The sequence below is a fragment of the Medicago sativa genome, chromosome 3 (genome assembly GCF_051527215.1).
Source record: "Medicago sativa cultivar Bolivia chromosome 3, Bolivia_mono, whole genome shotgun sequence".
NCBI lineage: Eukaryota > Viridiplantae > Streptophyta > Magnoliopsida > Fabales > Fabaceae > Medicago > Medicago sativa.
Genome location: NC_140751.1, coordinates 6,852,365 through 6,870,028, shown reverse-complemented (window position 1 = coordinate 6,870,028; position 17,664 = coordinate 6,852,365). Strand labels below are relative to the sequence as shown.

Genomic DNA, 17,664 nt, shown 5'->3' with positions numbered 1-17,664 from the left:
TATCATACAAGCATACACATACACAACAACATATCAACATTAACACATCTCCCCTTTTGACAACTTCAAAAACCTGAATGAGAACCCCCCACTATTTCCACACCTCACCTTTGGAAGCTACAACTCGAGTAAGACATGCGCTGAAGTCTTAATTCAGGCAAGGGTAAAATTAAAATCTTTGGGTGCATTCTTGATGCTAAAATAGTTGTAAGAAAGAGGAAGGAAAGATTTACCGAAGAAGGGTTTCGCCAACACAACACTGGTAGACAAGCAAAGAGTAATGTTGTCACAAACTAGACGTAAGCACCACACAGTTTGTCCCTAAAGAACTATGACTTGAAGACGAAGATGCTATGGAAAGAGAGTATGGACTGACAAAATCAAGATTCTTCGGGTAACAAGTAAGAAAAAAAATGAGAAAGAGAGTCTTGGTTTTAGAATAATTAAAGAAACGATGATCTTATGATATGGAAGATAAACCACTTGATTAGTTGAAAAGATTGAGGTTACCGTTGGATTAAGTGGAGTCAGCAATAAGAAATAATGTGTGACCAATCGTAAGCCAAATAGGGTTTTAATGACTAATCTCTTACTTTACGACACAATGATGACACTATTCACGTGTAACCACATTATTTGCGCTACATCATCTCATTTCTCAGGAGTTAATCGTTGATACAATGCAAGGCACATTTGTTTACACGTAAAAATAATTATCCTATTCGCGACAAATAGAGATTAAACAATTAGGCGATAGGGCTCCACATCTAAGTGGAGGATAGGTAATGTTGGAGCAACTGAGCGAGGGAACCGATTCTTTCTCAAGGCTATTAACTAAGATGGTGGGTTGCCAAAGGCTTAGAACTAAGTCAAAGCATTATGGGACTGGACAATGACGCTACAAACCCACGATCCGTGCTCTCAACGTCAATAATTGCTTGAAGAATGTGAGAGGAGACACGATCACTAGTGGGGATGCGCACAAAAGAACATTTTCAACCTATCATGCCGAGGGAAGGAGACTGAAGCCGAAACTGGGCACCATGATCCCAATAATGAGGGAGTTATCACACAACACTCGCGAAAATTACCCAATGGAGGTTAAGCATTATCGGCCACGCCGTTAGGTTAATTGAATTACACACTATAAATATTTTGTTCATACATTGTAATTAGCACATTCGATCAATCAAACAAACTTATTTTCAACTTTCTATGCATTTACCTTTATGATATTAATGTATTTCTTAGCGGAGTTTAAACCTCAAAAACAACTATATCTAACATTCTATAAAAGTAATTAAAATAACTCACTAAAAAATCTATTTAGTGAATAGTTTTTTTTTTTGACAAGCATTTAGTGAATAGTTGAGTTATATCACCACATATGAAAAAGCTAGATAATTATAAGAGTTTGGGTATGCTCCATTTAGGTTAAACTCCATTTACTCCATTTAGGATTTGGATGCAAGACATGTGGCAAAAAAATTTCTAACGGTTGAGATTTTAAATTAAAAAACAAATATTTGTTTAATAAAAATACATAATAATAACAAACAAAATCATGTTCCTTTCTTCTCTCATATCACAACAACCTTTTATTGTTTTTTAATTTAAAATCTCAATCGTTAGAATTTTTTTTGCCACATGTCTTGCATCCAAACCCTAAATGGAGTAAATGAAGCTTAGCCTAAATGGAATAAACGAGGATATAAGGGCCACTCTGGAATTTTAGTTAATATAGTTTGCAATGCTTTGTGTGGTATAATTCAATTAATTTAAGGTAAGAGAACAAAAGAGTTAAAATTAGTCCAAATGTACTTTATCCATTTTGTTATGTAATGATGATGTTATTAGGTGTTTGTATTACTTATTTAGTTTTTTTTTTTTGTTGGTGATTACTTATTTAGTTTAATAATTAATTATATTTTCCAGAAAAGAAAATTGTATTTTAGAGGATAAAAAATTGTTATTTTTTGTAGGGAGAAAAGAAATTGTTTTTTTCTTTTGAAAGATGGGAGAAAAGAAATTGTTATTTTTGTTATTTTTTTACCGAAAATAAAATAAAATAATAATTAAAAAACAGTAATAATGATGATATTTATATTGATGTGTTAATTTCTGAGAATAGATCGAAGAAGCTCCTTTCCGACAAAACAAAGGTTCGCATCATATCCCAATTTTCCACTCTCTTTATTCATTTTATTTTCTTTTTTTTTTCTTTTCGTTTTCTTCTCTATTTTCCAGATCTATAAATTATTATCAAATTATTACAACTTGATCATTTTTGTGAAAATATCATGAAATTAAGGCCAAATTTTACATGAATTTGAGAAATTATAATTCTACAGGTTATTCTTTTGGAACCCTGATTTCTGGGTTGTATTTAGGTTATGAAATTGAAATTCTAGTTGAATTTGATAGAATTGATTGATTTTAATTTTTAATTTTAATTTAGATGCAATTGATTTCATTTGTGTTAATTTTGAGGATATTCTGTTTGAATCCTAAATTATGGGCTGTAATTTAGGTTATAAAATTGAAATTCATTTGACAAAATTGTATAATTTTAATTTTTTTTTAGATGCAATTGATTTCATTTGTGTTAATTTGGAAGATATTTTGTTAAAACCCTAATATCTCAGTTGTATTAAGTAATTATTTTCAATTTCCATATTTTATTTTCAAAGGGGAGATTTAACTCGCCAATCATGAATTTATTATTTTGGTTTTGCAATTACTGAAACATGTTAGATTATAATATTGTATGATGTTTATCTTGCTTGGATTTTCATCATTGCTTAATGCAGCGATCCTGTTGGTTAAAAACTTATCCGGATATTATTGGTTGTTAGGGTTGTTTCATCGTACTTGTGTTATATATGTATATGTATGTGTATATGAATAATGACACAAACACACACAAAACTATTGGACTCGATTATTGTTGCAGACAGTGGAATATTACATGCCTCTGATTTTCTATTTCTTTTCATCTTTTGATATGATAGGTTCTAATTGGTGAAAATGTCTCATCGCCAAGGTGGTGATGCTGAATATTTTGCGGATGAATATGAAATGGAGGATGTAGAGGATGAAATTGATATTGATGGTGAATCTATTAATAGAGAGGGGGGCGATGCCGAGTCTGATGTAGATGAATATGATTACTCGGTTCGTAAGATGCTGCTTCTTATGTTTTTACAATTTTTACTCTGTTAAGAATATGATGTACATGGTGTTTTATCCTCCTTCTAAGTAAATAATTCATCAAGCAAATGTAAATAGTTAAATTTATCTTCCTATGAGTAATATTGTAGTTATGGTGGCAGAGTAGTAAAGCTGTAGACACTACAGCTGCTCAAGCAAGAAGAGGACAAGACATCCAGGGGATTCCTTGGGATAGCCTTAGCATCACCAGAGAAAGGTATCGGCAAACTAGGCTCGATCAATACAAGAATTATGAAAATATCCCCCATTCAGGGGACAGGTCAGGGAAGGTAACAATTTGATGCCTTTTTTTTTTGATATTTCAGAGAAAAACTTCTTTAATCATGTCATTGGTCATAACTTATGACGATATAAATAAACCATCGTTACATAATTCACCACAATTCATAGAGAACCGTGGACCGGTTAGCGAGTGCTGGCTCGCGGCACTTTTGCAGATTGGTTCGCCCAATTTCATGAAAGGAATCTGCGTACCAGAGAGGCAAAACCATCTGTTTTAATTGAGCATAATAATATCAGTGAAATAAAAACAAGTTAAAGAAACTGACATTTAACTACTACACTTGCATTGGAAAGTGCTCCTTGCTTTAAAAAGTGAGATATCACTGGCCCACAAGTGTATTGCACCTCGCCGTACACCGGAGCTTTGTTCTACACTCCTCTAATTTAGTTTACTCACCTCTATGTTTTTCTTATCTACTGTAATGACCGAGTTCAAGCCTTGATTGCGACATTTTTTCCTAAGAAAATGCTAAAAATCGTTTCAATCAGACTCGAACTCAGAGCCCCTTAGTTGCAAACCAATCCTTAACCACTACGCCAGGAGATATACTTAGTATTATCTGTATGCAAAATATATAAATAAAAATATAATCGCTATGACATAGGGGTGGTCATGGAACCCCTGTCATAACCAAGATCCGCCATTGGGGTATACATAGTCAATACGTCTTTTTTTGGTGGAATGTTAATTACTCTACTAGCAAGCTAATTTAGTAGATTCAGTGCAATAGTATTTATTTATTATTTACATATTTGGCCCCCTCAAATATACCTACAAAGCTCCGCCACTAAATACTTTGAGGGTTGCGTACCACATACCCGAACCCATACCACACACTGAAAAGAATTGTGAACCAGATGACTATGATATAAACATAACCTATGCTTACCTGTTTATTATTATCTATATCAAACAGGATTGTAAAAGCACGGACAAAGGATACTCATTTTATGAGTTTAGGAGAAATTCAAGATCAGCAAAATCAACAATTCTTCATTTTCAGGTAAGCTGTAGCCTGTATCTACTCTGGTTTCTATAATGGATTAAGGATGCACTAGGACATTTAACTGCACAATGGCTCTGTTTAACTGTTCTATATAAAAGTTAGAAGTTTTGTTTTTTTACACAAATAAAGTTAGAAGTTAAATCAGCTTATTACTGTCAGAAAAATTTATCTTGTGGACAGTAAAATACTTGATTGCGGCTTCAAATCAACAGGTGCTATGTAACTGAAATTGTTAGCGAGAACTGTGAGGTCTTCACAGCTGAAATATGCGATTTATATATTATGTCAAAATTGTGCAGTCTGTTCATAGGATGTGAATCTTGAGTAGTACCTGGCATGTCATAGGCTTTGAAGAGATACGATCTTGCTTGCTTGACTGATATTCCCTCTTTTTTGTTTTTTTTATGCTTATGCAGTTGAGGAATTTGGTTTGGGCTACATCAAAGCATGATGTATACCTTATGTCACAGTTCTCAGTGACACACTGGTCTTCTTTGACCTGCACAAGTTCTGAAGTACTCAATGTTTCTGGACACGTTGCACCATCAGAGGTGAATAACCCTTTACCTAATGCTTTTACTTGCATAGCCCTTTAAATCATGTTGCACCACCACCATCACGTAGCACGAGGTCTAAATGATGGATTGATATTTAAATGTTCATTGCATAAATTTTAAGAAAAAAAATGATCAATCATCATCGTGATCTTACATGTTATCAATTTTTATTGTCAGAAACATCCTGGAAGTCTATTGGAGGGGTTCACACACACTCAAGTTAGCACACTTGCAGTAAAAGATAATCTTCTGGTTGCTGGAGGATTTCAGGGTGAACTTATTTGCAAGGTAAAAATGTTATTTTGTTTTTGTTTTGAGATAATCTCTACTTTGTTTTGTGGATAGAGCATTTTTTTAAATCTGTTGTGGACAGAGCATTAAGTATAACTTGTAATCATGTACATCCGCGAAACATTTGAACATAATGTAATGAATGCAAAGCACTGCTTGCATATGCAACATGTACATGCAGACATGTGACTTACATGTGGTAATGAGTAACTTTTTCAGGTAATATTGTAAAAGGCTAACATATCTTTTTCATCTATGTAAAGATACTGGTTTTCCCTTTAATCAACGTCAAAATCTTTTGTTTGTGATCCCTGTAAAGTCCTAAGTCTCTGCATTTGCTCCCTACCGCCAGCCTCTTTTACAAAAATGATGACTTAGCTAATAGATGTCCATATTGCCATGCCACATGATATTAACAGCCTCATATAGCATCGAAATTGGATGATGATGTGGCGTTGAGGTTTATTTTCGTCGTCCCATCCTCCATTGCCACCCCCACTTCACTTTGTTTGCTGTGGTGCTTGGTTCATCATTGTACTAATTGTAGTTTATAAATAAGATTTATGTTCTGGGAAGATTTGCTGAATTTTCTCATTTGTTGCTTCCTAAATATCTCACAATTTTAAGTTTTTTGAAATTGTATAGACCACATGGAACTATTTAATGAGCATTGCTTTAATAATTGGTGGAGTCCTAGAGCGTTGCTACAACTTTCTCCTTCAATTCGAGCCTTAGTTTTTAGCTACTTCTCAAGGAATGCTTGAATTATCTTTTTCATTCATGTTATCTATGGTTCAGCTAATTAGGCATTTGCAGTTCTGCATATGCATATTTTGGTTCATCATTCCCATTAGACTCTACCTGTTTTTTTATAGTTATATTTGCAGATGCTATACATGTGTCCCCCATAGGATTTGTTTTATGTTTTAGAACCATCCGCTGATATACTTCCATTACTTTCTTTGTTACTGAAATGCAGCACCTAGATCGACCTGGTGTCAGCTTTTGCTCAAGGACTACTTATGATGATAATGCTATCACCAATGCCATTGAGATTTATGACTCACCTAGGTATTTAGTTTTCCTTCTCTTTAATTATTTTGATATTTTTAATAATGGATATTGGTACCGTGATTATTGATTTAACACACCTTTCCTGGTTTGTAGTGGTGCAGTTCATTTCACAGCATCAAATAATGATTGTGGAATCAGAAACTTTGATATGGAGAAATTTCAACTTTCAAAGCATTTCCGTTTTCCCTGGCCAGTGAATGTGAGTCTCTTGGATTATGTTCTCATGTTTTAATTCCCTATCCCCTCTTAAATGAACAATTTTAGCATTAGGAAACATTGCTTACACTTAGGCTGTACTGTATGGATCAGTCGATTGACAATCCTCGTTATCTATTCCCACCCCACTGTGACTCCTTTGCTTTCTATTTATATTCTTATCTTTGCCTTTTTATGCTATGCTGCAGCATACTTCTCTCAGTCCAGATGGTAAGCTACTTCTGATTGTTGGAGACAATCCTGAAAGTATGTTGGTTGACTCTCAAAATGGAAAGGTAGTACTCTACGCCCTTTTCGGTCAAATAATCAATCACTTCTTCAATTATTTGCATCTGAAGAGTATATGATTGAAAATCGTCCTAATCTGATTTTTTTTATTTTTATTTTGCAGACTATTGCTCCATTATCTGGGCACTTAGATTATTCATTCGCATCATCATGGAATCCCGATGGGGTAACCTTTGCTACTGGAAACCAGGACAAAACCTGTCGGATTTGGGACATGCGGAATTTATCCAAGTCAGTGGCAGTGTTGAAGGGAAATCTCGGAGCCATCCGTTCAATCCGGCATTCTTCCGATGGCAAGTATATGGCTATAGCAGAGCCTGCAGATTTTGTGCATGTATATGACGTGAAAAGTGGGTATGAGAAAGAACAAGAAATTGATTTCTTTGGTGAGATATCAGGCATATCTTTCAGTCCAGATACCGAATCCCTTTTCATTGGGGTTTGGGATCGTACTTATGGTAGCCTTCTCGAATATGGCCTGCGCCATAATTACTCATACCTTGATTCAATGATTTAATTGCATGTTCAAGAAGAGAGATAAGTGACATGACAGTCAGTGCATTTGAACAACCTGCTTTACATATCCTTTAGGGGTAGGTTGATGTATGTATAAATCGAGTGTCCTGCAAATGTCCTCAATTTGTAGTTGTATTAGGGTGTGTTTATATCAGTGTGTGTGTGTGGGAAACGAGGTATAGTAAGTAGGCTAGAAGTTGATGGTGCAAACAGAGTTGGAAAGTTGTGTGACTATCTTGAGATGTTGAGTATCATCATCACTATGTAATGCAGTTATTTCTATCTTGGAAACTCATTTTGTCAAGAACATATAAATAATGTAATCTATTGGTCTTATTAGCTCATTGATTGTCTTGTTAATGTTTGAGTGGATCAAAGGCAGGGAATCATTCAAAGCAAAACAAAAAGTGGTTAATGTATGTCTTAAACTTTATTTTACCCTAAGACATACATTAAAAAAAAAAAATTCTAAAGAAAAATAGTAACAGATACCTAATTTTGTTCCTTCTAACAGTTAGAAATGTATGTCTTACACTTTGAAAATGAGTTGTACAAAAAGTTGAAAATAAAGTGTATTCTAGTACTATAATTGTAGTAACAATTTTGGACTTTGGTAGTCGATAAAAATTGAAAATTGTGGTTGATTTGCTGAATTTCTATTGTGAGTTGTCTGATGTTTATGTCATAACTTGAATTTGTTTGATTTGCTGAATTTCTATTGTGAGTTGTCTGATGTTTATGTCATAACTTGAATTTGTTGAGTGTAGTGACTCTTATTGTTTCTGATGTGGCAAGGTTGGTCCATAAACTTATCAACAAAATATTTTTTGATAACGAACTTATCATCAAATATCCATGATAATATTTGATGATATTAACAAAAAATCTTACTAATTTGAAAGTTAAAATCAGTTTTAATCTAACTTTATTTTAGAAACTCCCCCGTTTAACTTTAACCGTGGTGATTCTTTCAAAAAAAAAACTTTAACCGTGGTGATATTTAAACATCCACTAACTATCATTTAACATCCTTCATGCTCTTCATTTCTCTCGATGACTTGACTTACCTATAGTATAACAACATTTATCATTTCCCTTTCTTCTATCTCTAAAAAAATTCCTTTGATATTTAAACATGTTATTTGAACATACTCATACAAAAGTAAATATAATTTAATTATTTTAAAAATACACGTCATTTAATTTTTGTTTTGAGAAATGATATTTGAACAACCACCTTTTGACAACTTTTGTGATAACTTTCTTTCTCACACTCACATTATCCTTTTACTTTCTCTCTATTGCTTTAATTTTTGTGTCACTACCTAAATTTCTTTGTATAATTTAGTTGTCCAAAAGGTTGTCACGAGAAATGGTTGTTCAAATAACATTGTTTTTTTTTTTTTTTTTTTATCTTTCTACCTTTTTTCAAACAGTGTGTCCAAATAGAGTAATGATATTTTGACATCTATTTGATGACAATTTTGTTGACAACCTTGTTTTTCTCACTTCTTATTGGTCAAAAACTATGGAGATAGAAAAAGGAAGAGAGAGGATAACAACATCATGTGAGTAAGAGAGAGAAAGTTGTCTGAAAGTTGTCAAAAAATGGTTGTCAAAATATCATTTCTCGTCCAAATATATAAGTATAAAATGACATTTGGATGTCCAAGCAACATTTTCCTTTCTGTAAACAACTATTACAAACTTATTTATTATTGTTGTTGTTGTTATTATTATTATTATTTTTCATTTGCCAATAAAAGAAATCATAAAATTACTTAAAGTTCTCATAAATCAAAAGCAAATCCAAATTTATTAAGCCATGGGTTTAGTCACATATTTGTTAACATATAACATTAGAACAAGATATTCTACGTCCAAATTCATATCAACAATTAAACACCACAAAGTGAAAAGGTAAAAATATCTGTAATCCAAAACAAACCATTAGAAACAAGCCAAGTCACTAGCCAAAATCTTTATCCCATGGTTCACAATCATAATCACAAACCACCTTATCTTTCTTTTCCACCACATCTTTTCATACTATATGAATATGATCCTATTTCATATACCTACCTACTCTTCCATAAGTCACTCATCATAGTAATCTTTCTTCAAACCAAAAAAAAAATAAAAATGGCAGCTTCAGCCTCATCCATGATATCAACTCATGCATTAACAACCACCATTCAAAAACACAAAACTCACAATCTCAAGCCATCAAGCTTGTCCTTCCAAGGTTTCAACCCTCTCACAAGGTCAACAAAAGTCAACACATTCACACCAAGCAAAAAGAGATTTTCAAGTGTTGTTGTCAAAGCTGAACTTAACCCTTCACTTGTGATAAGCTTAAGCACTGGTCTTTCATTGTTTTTAGGAAGGTTTGTGTTTTTCAACTTCCAAAGAGAAAATGTAGCCAAACAAGGCTTACCTGAGCAAAATGGTGTGACACACTTTGAAGCTGGTGACAAACGTGCTAAGGAATATGTTAGCTTGCTTAAATCCAATGATCCTGTTGGTTTTAACCTTGTTGATGTTTTGGCTTGGGGTTCTTTAGGTCATATTGTTGCTTACTATATCTTGGCTACTTCTAGCAATGGTTATGATCCAAGTTTCTTTGGTTGATATTTTGTTATTGTTTGTTTCCTTTATGTTGTTTTAATTTCACTTTAATTTATCCTTATGTAATGTGATGATGTATAGTTTATTTGTATGGGAGAGATCCAACAAGTTTCACTACCTTGGATTGAATATGCTAATTTTATTAGTTATTGGAACTGTAATTTGATTTGGATGAAAACTTCTATGATCAATGGAAAATGAATCTTTTTTCTATATTAAATTCTGTGTAATTTTGTCCATTTTTTTTGCTTATTTCTTTTATGTTATATATAATAAAATAAATTTAGTTTGATTTATGTTCGGTGTGTATGAAAAAACACACATCGGGATATGTAAACCCTTAAATGAACTCGGTTATTTTAAGAGATTAATATTTGCCGTTGTGAACTATAGATATCTTAATCTGCCAAAAAAATTGTTGAGTAGTATTAGAGTATATTTAAATATTGGGTTAATCGGGTTATGTGATCTATGTACATATGCTTAGTGTGAGAGAAATTTCTAAAATATATTTGGAAAGTTGCAATGGTTAAATAGAGACATTATAGGGAAAAGGTGTATTGCTTGACAATTGAGCAATGTAGTCATTGGTTGAAAAATCACCACCCTGTGTTGCTAAAATCACAAGGCTTCAATGAAATAGTTAGCGACCGTGACGAGTGTGATGCTCAATCGATCCTTCCATGCTATAGAGACCGGGAACTCGACAACAAAGAGACTGGGACATAAACTCGACAACAAACACATCGGATTTGAGAAAAGTTGATTCTTCGCACGATTTTCATCCATATTCACAACTTTCACTTGTTTTCTTCTTTGTCGATGGAGAAACTATCTATCACGGGCTATGGTTTATCAAATTTTAGATACTTCAAGTTCTTCTTATCCAACTTAATAGACAGAAAATTAAAAAGAAAATTCTAGTCTAAATGGGATAGAAAAATAATTTAATATCAACAATTTTTCGGCAACGGCGCAAAAAACTTGATAACCTCACAAATGCGTTGTTTTATCATAAAATAAAAGTATTGATCTTATAGAGACTTGTTGAATATAAAATGTATTTGATATTTGAAGGTTTTATGATTTTGTTTTTAGAAAATAAGCAATAAAAGAAACACCTTGGAATTAAGGATTTCATCACAATAATAGAAAATCAAATCCCAATTCTCCATATTGTTATGGAAATCAAAATCTAAAGGTGAGGTAAACTAAGGTGACTGATTTCCTATTTTGAAGGTATAAAAGTGTATTTTAAACCAATATAGCCTCCTATTTTCATGGTTGTTATATTACTAAAATTCATTCCGTTCAATTACCCTATATCACCTCAAGACGTTTTAGACCATTTTCAAGTTTCAAAACTGTTGTTCAATCTTATAGTTCCAGCACCGAACTACACCTTGCGGTTTATCGGTTGATGCCTAAAATATTTCTTGAGCACAAGAAAATTGAATTAGATTAGTTTGAAGTTCCATAATAGAAAATTATTGTCAAAAAAAAAAAGTTCCATAATAGAAAAGAAAAAAAGAGATGGAATCATTGAAAAATTATCATTGGACTACTTTCCACAATTCCAAGACAAAAGATTGGAGAACTATTCACTCATTTCCGTGATGAGCAAAAATAGAATGAAAGGAAAGCAAGAAATAGAAAACTTAGCTTTATTGGATTTTCAAGAACAAGAACAAAATTTCAATGTTTCTACAAGAATTTATTTTTAAATAATTCACACGGTGTGGAGATTATTCAAATAATTCACACATGATATTATACAAGAATTTATGCATTATGCAATATATTGTCTTAAAAAAAGATAACAACATAATTAATAAGGCTACAAAAGAAGAAAATAATTAACATCAATATTTAAATATAAAAATCATATATAAACAATTCCTTGTGTTTTGGCCTACTATTTTTGAAAAAAATATTGTTTAAAATGATAGCAATTTTTATATGTAAGAAAATTATTTTGAAATCGTAAATCGATGACAACATTTAAATGTTCAATCTTTTCAGCGACAACTTATCTCGTGTAGGATAGTTCAATCTCATTAGCGATAACTTATTTCATGTATTATAGTTCATTCTAATCAATGATAAACTATCGCGTGTATGAAAGTTCAATTTTGTTGCAGATTTATATAACCTTCGGCGAGAAAACAAGATTCACAAAATATATTCATAAGAAAAATCACCTAAACAATACTAGCTTTAAATTATGCGTTGTTCTTAGATATAACTAGACCAAGACCAACAAGTAATTAAAAGGCAGCATTGCCGTGGTAACTTAAGAATATATTTGTAAATACCACTTTCTCAACAGAGGTTGTATCAACATACAACAAGTAAAGAATATTTAGAATAATTTTTTTTTTCTTGCGGGGTTTTACTTCCACCTAAACCGTTTGCAATCTCAAACTACAATATAATCCATAACGGTGAAGGGACCAGCCAAATCAAGCAACAGAAAAATAAAGAATATGTTATTCTAGACAAATCAAGCAACACAAAGGAGCAAAATCAAGCAAATTTAAACTTACATTTGACCAATGAAATTTGGAATAAAACAGAAGTCCTAAAAATATAATAAAATGTAAGCAAATACGAGATAACAAGTAAAAAGAAATAAGAGATCTAGAACATTCAGATCAGAACCAAATAAAATAGTAAAAAGAAAATAGTAGCAAACAAGTAAGCAAAAATGAAAGAGAGCAAAGAGAAAGATGGTGAAACAATGTATGTAGTGGTTTTTTTACAAAAGAAGAAGACCTTCCTCCCTTTTATAGGAGAGCAACATAGGATACCAAAAATCTGCTACTATGTTTTTTGTTTTATGTGGTCAATGTCCAGCTCTATTGTTTGCATAAGCATGTACTCCATTTTTGTTGTCTTTTTAGTTTGTTTTTCTTTTGACCAGTATTTTGTAATTGTAGTGAATGTAAATCGAAAAATGTTTAGGATAAACATACTCTTTATCACATATTTTTCTGGTACATTTCATTTACATTTTTAATCAACAGATAACAAAAATGATACAATAGAAGGCCAAAAATTAACTACAACACTAAAGAGCATTTTTGGGATATTTTCGTTGGAAATTTTGAAAACACCGGTTAAATTTGGATTCTTTTTAATAAATAAAAAATAAAATGATATTCATTCATTTAAATTGATATATTGCATTAAATATACAAGAGGTAACAAAAAAAAAATATTGCATTAAATATAACCACATATTCAACATCACAAAAAACACAAAGTATCAATTCGCGAACAAGCTAGCAACACTCAAGTTAATAACATACAACAACAAAAGGCTCACAAATAATAGAATATAATCTAAGTATCCGACCTTGTGCGTTCAGATCTACAATGTTGACGTCCAAATCATTGTTTGATTATATAATTGACTGAAATCGGCCTTTCAATAGAAATCAAAAGAACACCGCGAAAAGATGGACAATCAAACAACGCCGCGACGACGAACAACAAAACGCCGCACACTGACGAAAAAATCATGAAAAAAAACTAGATCAAAGTAAAAACCCCTTATTTAGATTAAAATAAAGAGAAAAAGGTGAAGATGATGTGATTTTGGGGAAAAAATTGACGCAAAATCACCTCATCAACGAAGAAAATGGAAGAGATAACATATTGAGAAAAAAAAAAACTAGAGCCAACTTGTTAAGTGTCAAATATTGTTGTCAAATAACACAATGAACTATTAAAATGGTTAAATTTTTCAATGTTGACATTGGATGTAAAACAAGATGAATTATTAGGACGGTTAAGAATGAAGAGCTTATTAACCAAGTAATTAGCTTGAAGTGGTTAATGAGCTCCACTGAAGAATAAATCATTTAGAAGAAATGAGTTTGAGTCCTAATGTTACCTCTCTAACAAACTCTAGATTACTAGGGGTCATTCCCCTAAAAATAAAATTTAGTATTCCAGATGGTTTAAAAAAAGAAAAAAAAATGTATATTTTACTAAATCAGTACTCTTAAAATGAATTAAAACTTTATTAACCCACAATAATTTTTAAGTAAAAAAAAAAAAAAAATCAACAATAATTTTTACACTGTAAAAAATATAGTCTTAAATTAAAATGAATATTTCTTTTGTCAAGCTTTAAAAATGAATCTCAACACCAGATGAGTTTGTTTTCTTGTTCGTTTTATTTTCATTTTCTTTGAGTTATATTTATGTCCCATCATTACTTTTTTTTTTTTTTTTTGAGAGGGCTCCCATCATTACTTGGCAAACATATTTGAGATATTTTACATCAAGCGCGAAATCTTTGGGATCAAACGCTGACAAATAAATACTTGTGTTGATAGTCATATTGTGCACACTCCCTTTAAACAAGGGGATTCTTGTACCTGGCGTGCTATAGCTAAAGAGGAGAAGATCCTTGGGACGAGTTTCATCTGTAAGGTTGGTAGAGGTCGTGTTTCTATATGGTATGGCAAATGTATTGATGATACTTATCTTTGCACTCAATGTTACCAATCTCCGTCTTTGTGATATTGTTGAGAATGAAGTTTTGAACTTCAACATTTTGTATACTCAACTCCATCCTTTCTATCAAGATTACATTCACAGTATAAATATTGGCCATGATATTGATGATAAGCTAATTTGGAGATGTTCCCCTAATGGTATATAATCAGTAACGGCTTGATTGTTTGTCCAATCAATAGACCATGCCAATTATTTGCTGGAAGTGGATTTGGAGTTTACCAATATTAGAGAACCTTAAGCGTTTTTTTGTTGTTGGTGATGAAAGGCTATCTTCCATCAAATGCTTTGAGAGGTTTGAGACATCTCACAAACAAAATGACATGTTAAAAATGTAGAGCCATTGTTGAGGATGACATGCATACTCTTTGAGACTGCTCTAGTACAATGTCTGTTTATATGCAATCAACAACAATTATTGTGAAATGTATATATGCAACCCTTCTCTTCTCTTCTCTTTTTTTTTTTCTTCACCTCACCATCACCATACTTGTATATATGCAATCAACAACAATTCACCACCACTTAACATATATACGATCACCAACAACATCCAAAAATCACGCAACATGTAGTTGTCACATAAATACATCACCAATCATCTTCACATAAAGTATAACGACTATCCATAAAGGATTCACAAGCAATTGGTTCTCAAAAATCATCTTTAATCAAGTTCGTCTCTCAAAATCACAACGTTAAAAATAATTGGGCATTGAAGCCAAAATCGAGTGAACAAGTTTCAATGCCTCAACTAAGCATACCCCTAGGTCACATATGAGTGCAGTAGAGGATGCCTTGGCGTTTCACCGGCCAAATGTGACGAAATCATGAAAAACCCAAAGTTCGTCTCACTTTATCACTTTTCACAAAATTTTCCATTTCCAAGCAAAACAAGTTCAAACTTGATGGAACCATTCACAACCATTTTTAGAAGTCATATAAACATCATAAATACTTAACCCTACTTCATTCTTTTGAGAAAACAAGTTTTCAGAAAATCAGCGTTCTTGAACATTCCTTGAACAATCAACAATAAGCTTGAATAAATCCAAGGAGTCAAGTTCAACTCAATTCTTTTGATGTTTCCATAGGTTTAGAAAGTCTAGAAAATAGTGAAAACATCGAAAGAATCGGTTTTGGAAGTCCGGAATTGGCCCCAAAGCACCCCAGCACAACACAACAAGGCAGGCACCCATGAGGGGCTGCCAAGCTGCGCTCAGGCATGGCTTCCTGCGCCTAGGCACAAATGCGTAGCAGCCAGTGTCCTGAGCTGCGGTTCTGTGCAGTCCCGGTTTTCCGGTTTCGCCATTTCGTTCCTAAAATCTCGACCGTTAACCCAAATTCAATTCCGTTTTCGCCTATATTCTCCTAACACCTAGCTCTATCATAATGTATAGAAAAATTCAAGTTTCAACCATGCCAAAAATCATTTTCCATAACCTCACATCACACTCATTTTTCAAAACGGTTAACGCTCAATTTCATATGAAAATCCCGATTTCTCCCAAACCATTCCTCATTACCAAACAACAACCCAAAAACAGAAAATCATTATACCATAACTCATCGTAATCAACTTGTTTCATTCATTAAAAATCATTGACACTACAATTCAACTTAATCTCATCAAAATTCACCAATTCATCAATTTCCACAACTTTCAACAACAACAACAACATATTCATCACCAATTCACCATTTCAATGATACCCATTGCATCAATCCAACAACAACATATGTCAAGATAACAACAACAACATTTGAACATAAATTCATGCACAATTCAACACTACAACTTCAATTCTCATCAAACTTGCTCAAGAACACAAAGCACCAACAACCTATGCATTTAAACATGTTAATTCACATACTAACATACAATTATCATGTAAATCACGTTCTCAAACATAACAACAACAATCATGCACAAATTTTACAACAATTAGATTCAATTCAACAATTTCACAAAAATGGGTAAGAAAGAAAAAGTTATGAATTATGGTTGAATTCTAACCCTCTTACCTCTAGCACCAAGAATCTCTAACACAAGCTTCAATTTAGCTCCTAGATGATGAATTCCTCTCCTAGCTCTAGCCTCCAACCCTTCTCTTGTTCTTCCTCTTGAACCCTTATCTTCTCTCTATCTCTATCTCAACGTGAAAATGAAATGAAATGTTGGTAAAGCCCAATTTCACTACTATCTAGTGTTTATATAAACTCTACTCAATTGAGCTCAACTTACAATGTCTTAATGGGTCTAACCCATTTCTATTCTAACCTCAAAATGTTACTACTCACTTAATGGTAAAAATATAACATTAACGGTCACTTAACGGTAACTAAATAATTACCCCACTCTCCAACACTTAGTAAAATAATAACACTCACTAAGTACTAAAAATAACCTTCAGCAAAAACTACAAAATTACCCCTGCTCTCAAAATGACCAAAATGCCCCTAAGTCCAAAATGACTAAAATACCCTTCTAACACCGAATTCTACAATTCCTAACCAAAAATATACACAGAGGCAAATAATCACATAGAAGCACATATAACACAATTAAGAATAATAAAAATAATCTAATCGAAAAATCGGGCTGTTACATATCCCACTTTTTTATTTCAATAAATAATTTGTTCAACTTGTTTCTAAACATTTTGATTTTTTTTTTAATAATTTAATTTTAATTTTAACAGTTGGAGAGAGAAATAGAAGAAGAAAAAGAAGAGAGAGAAGAGGTAGTGAGAAACATGGTCTTCTTCAATTTCCATTTTTTCCCTGAGATGAACTATGTTTTTCTTTCTCTCTACACGACGACGTTCTTTCTCTCCACGCCGGCGTTCGCCGCTCTCTTCACCGTCAGCTTCAATCGTGCTAGAAAGTGGATGAAACCTTCCGGAAAGTTAATTTGGGAATTTCCAGAAACGTTGATGATATTTTCTTGTTAGAATTACCATTTGTTGTTTGGTGTTTAACGAGAGCTGCTGTTGTTGTGTTTAGGAGGCTTTCTTTATATAAAAACTAAAATCAAATTACATTAG

The 17,664-nt window shown here is 32.6% G+C and overlaps 2 protein-coding genes across 3 annotated transcripts; both read left to right on the top strand.

Annotated features, from left to right (window-relative positions):
• The first annotated feature begins 2,129 nt into the window (after positions 1 to 2,129).
• LOC146935287 (Transducin/WD40 repeat-like superfamily protein) lies at positions 2,130 to 7,806 on the top strand. Of its 2 annotated transcripts, none has more exons than XM_085750471.1 (10): positions 2,130 to 2,162; positions 3,012 to 3,174; positions 3,333 to 3,500; positions 4,431 to 4,517; positions 4,937 to 5,071; positions 5,255 to 5,365; positions 6,348 to 6,439; positions 6,536 to 6,641; positions 6,847 to 6,933; positions 7,050 to 7,806. In XM_085750471.1, the coding sequence occupies exons 2-10, from the start codon at positions 3,028 to 3,030 to the stop codon at positions 7,461 to 7,463; spliced, it is 1,347 nt and encodes a 448-aa protein (XP_085606597.1). In that variant the 5' UTR covers positions 2,130 to 2,162; positions 3,012 to 3,027; the 3' UTR covers positions 7,464 to 7,806. The 2 variants fall into 2 exon arrangements, with proteins under 2 accessions (XP_085606597.1, XP_085606598.1); XM_085750472.1 differs by having other exon boundaries at positions 2,130 to 2,351.
• Positions 7,807 to 9,439: 1,633 nt separating this feature from the next.
• Positions 9,440 to 10,310, top strand: PSAG (photosystem I subunit G). The gene has a single exon (XM_085750470.1). It carries the CDS (start codon positions 9,452 to 9,454, stop codon positions 10,091 to 10,093), a length of 642 nt encoding a protein of 213 aa, XP_085606596.1. The 5' UTR covers positions 9,440 to 9,451; the 3' UTR covers positions 10,094 to 10,310.
• Positions 10,311 to 17,664: the final 7,354 nt, after the last annotated feature.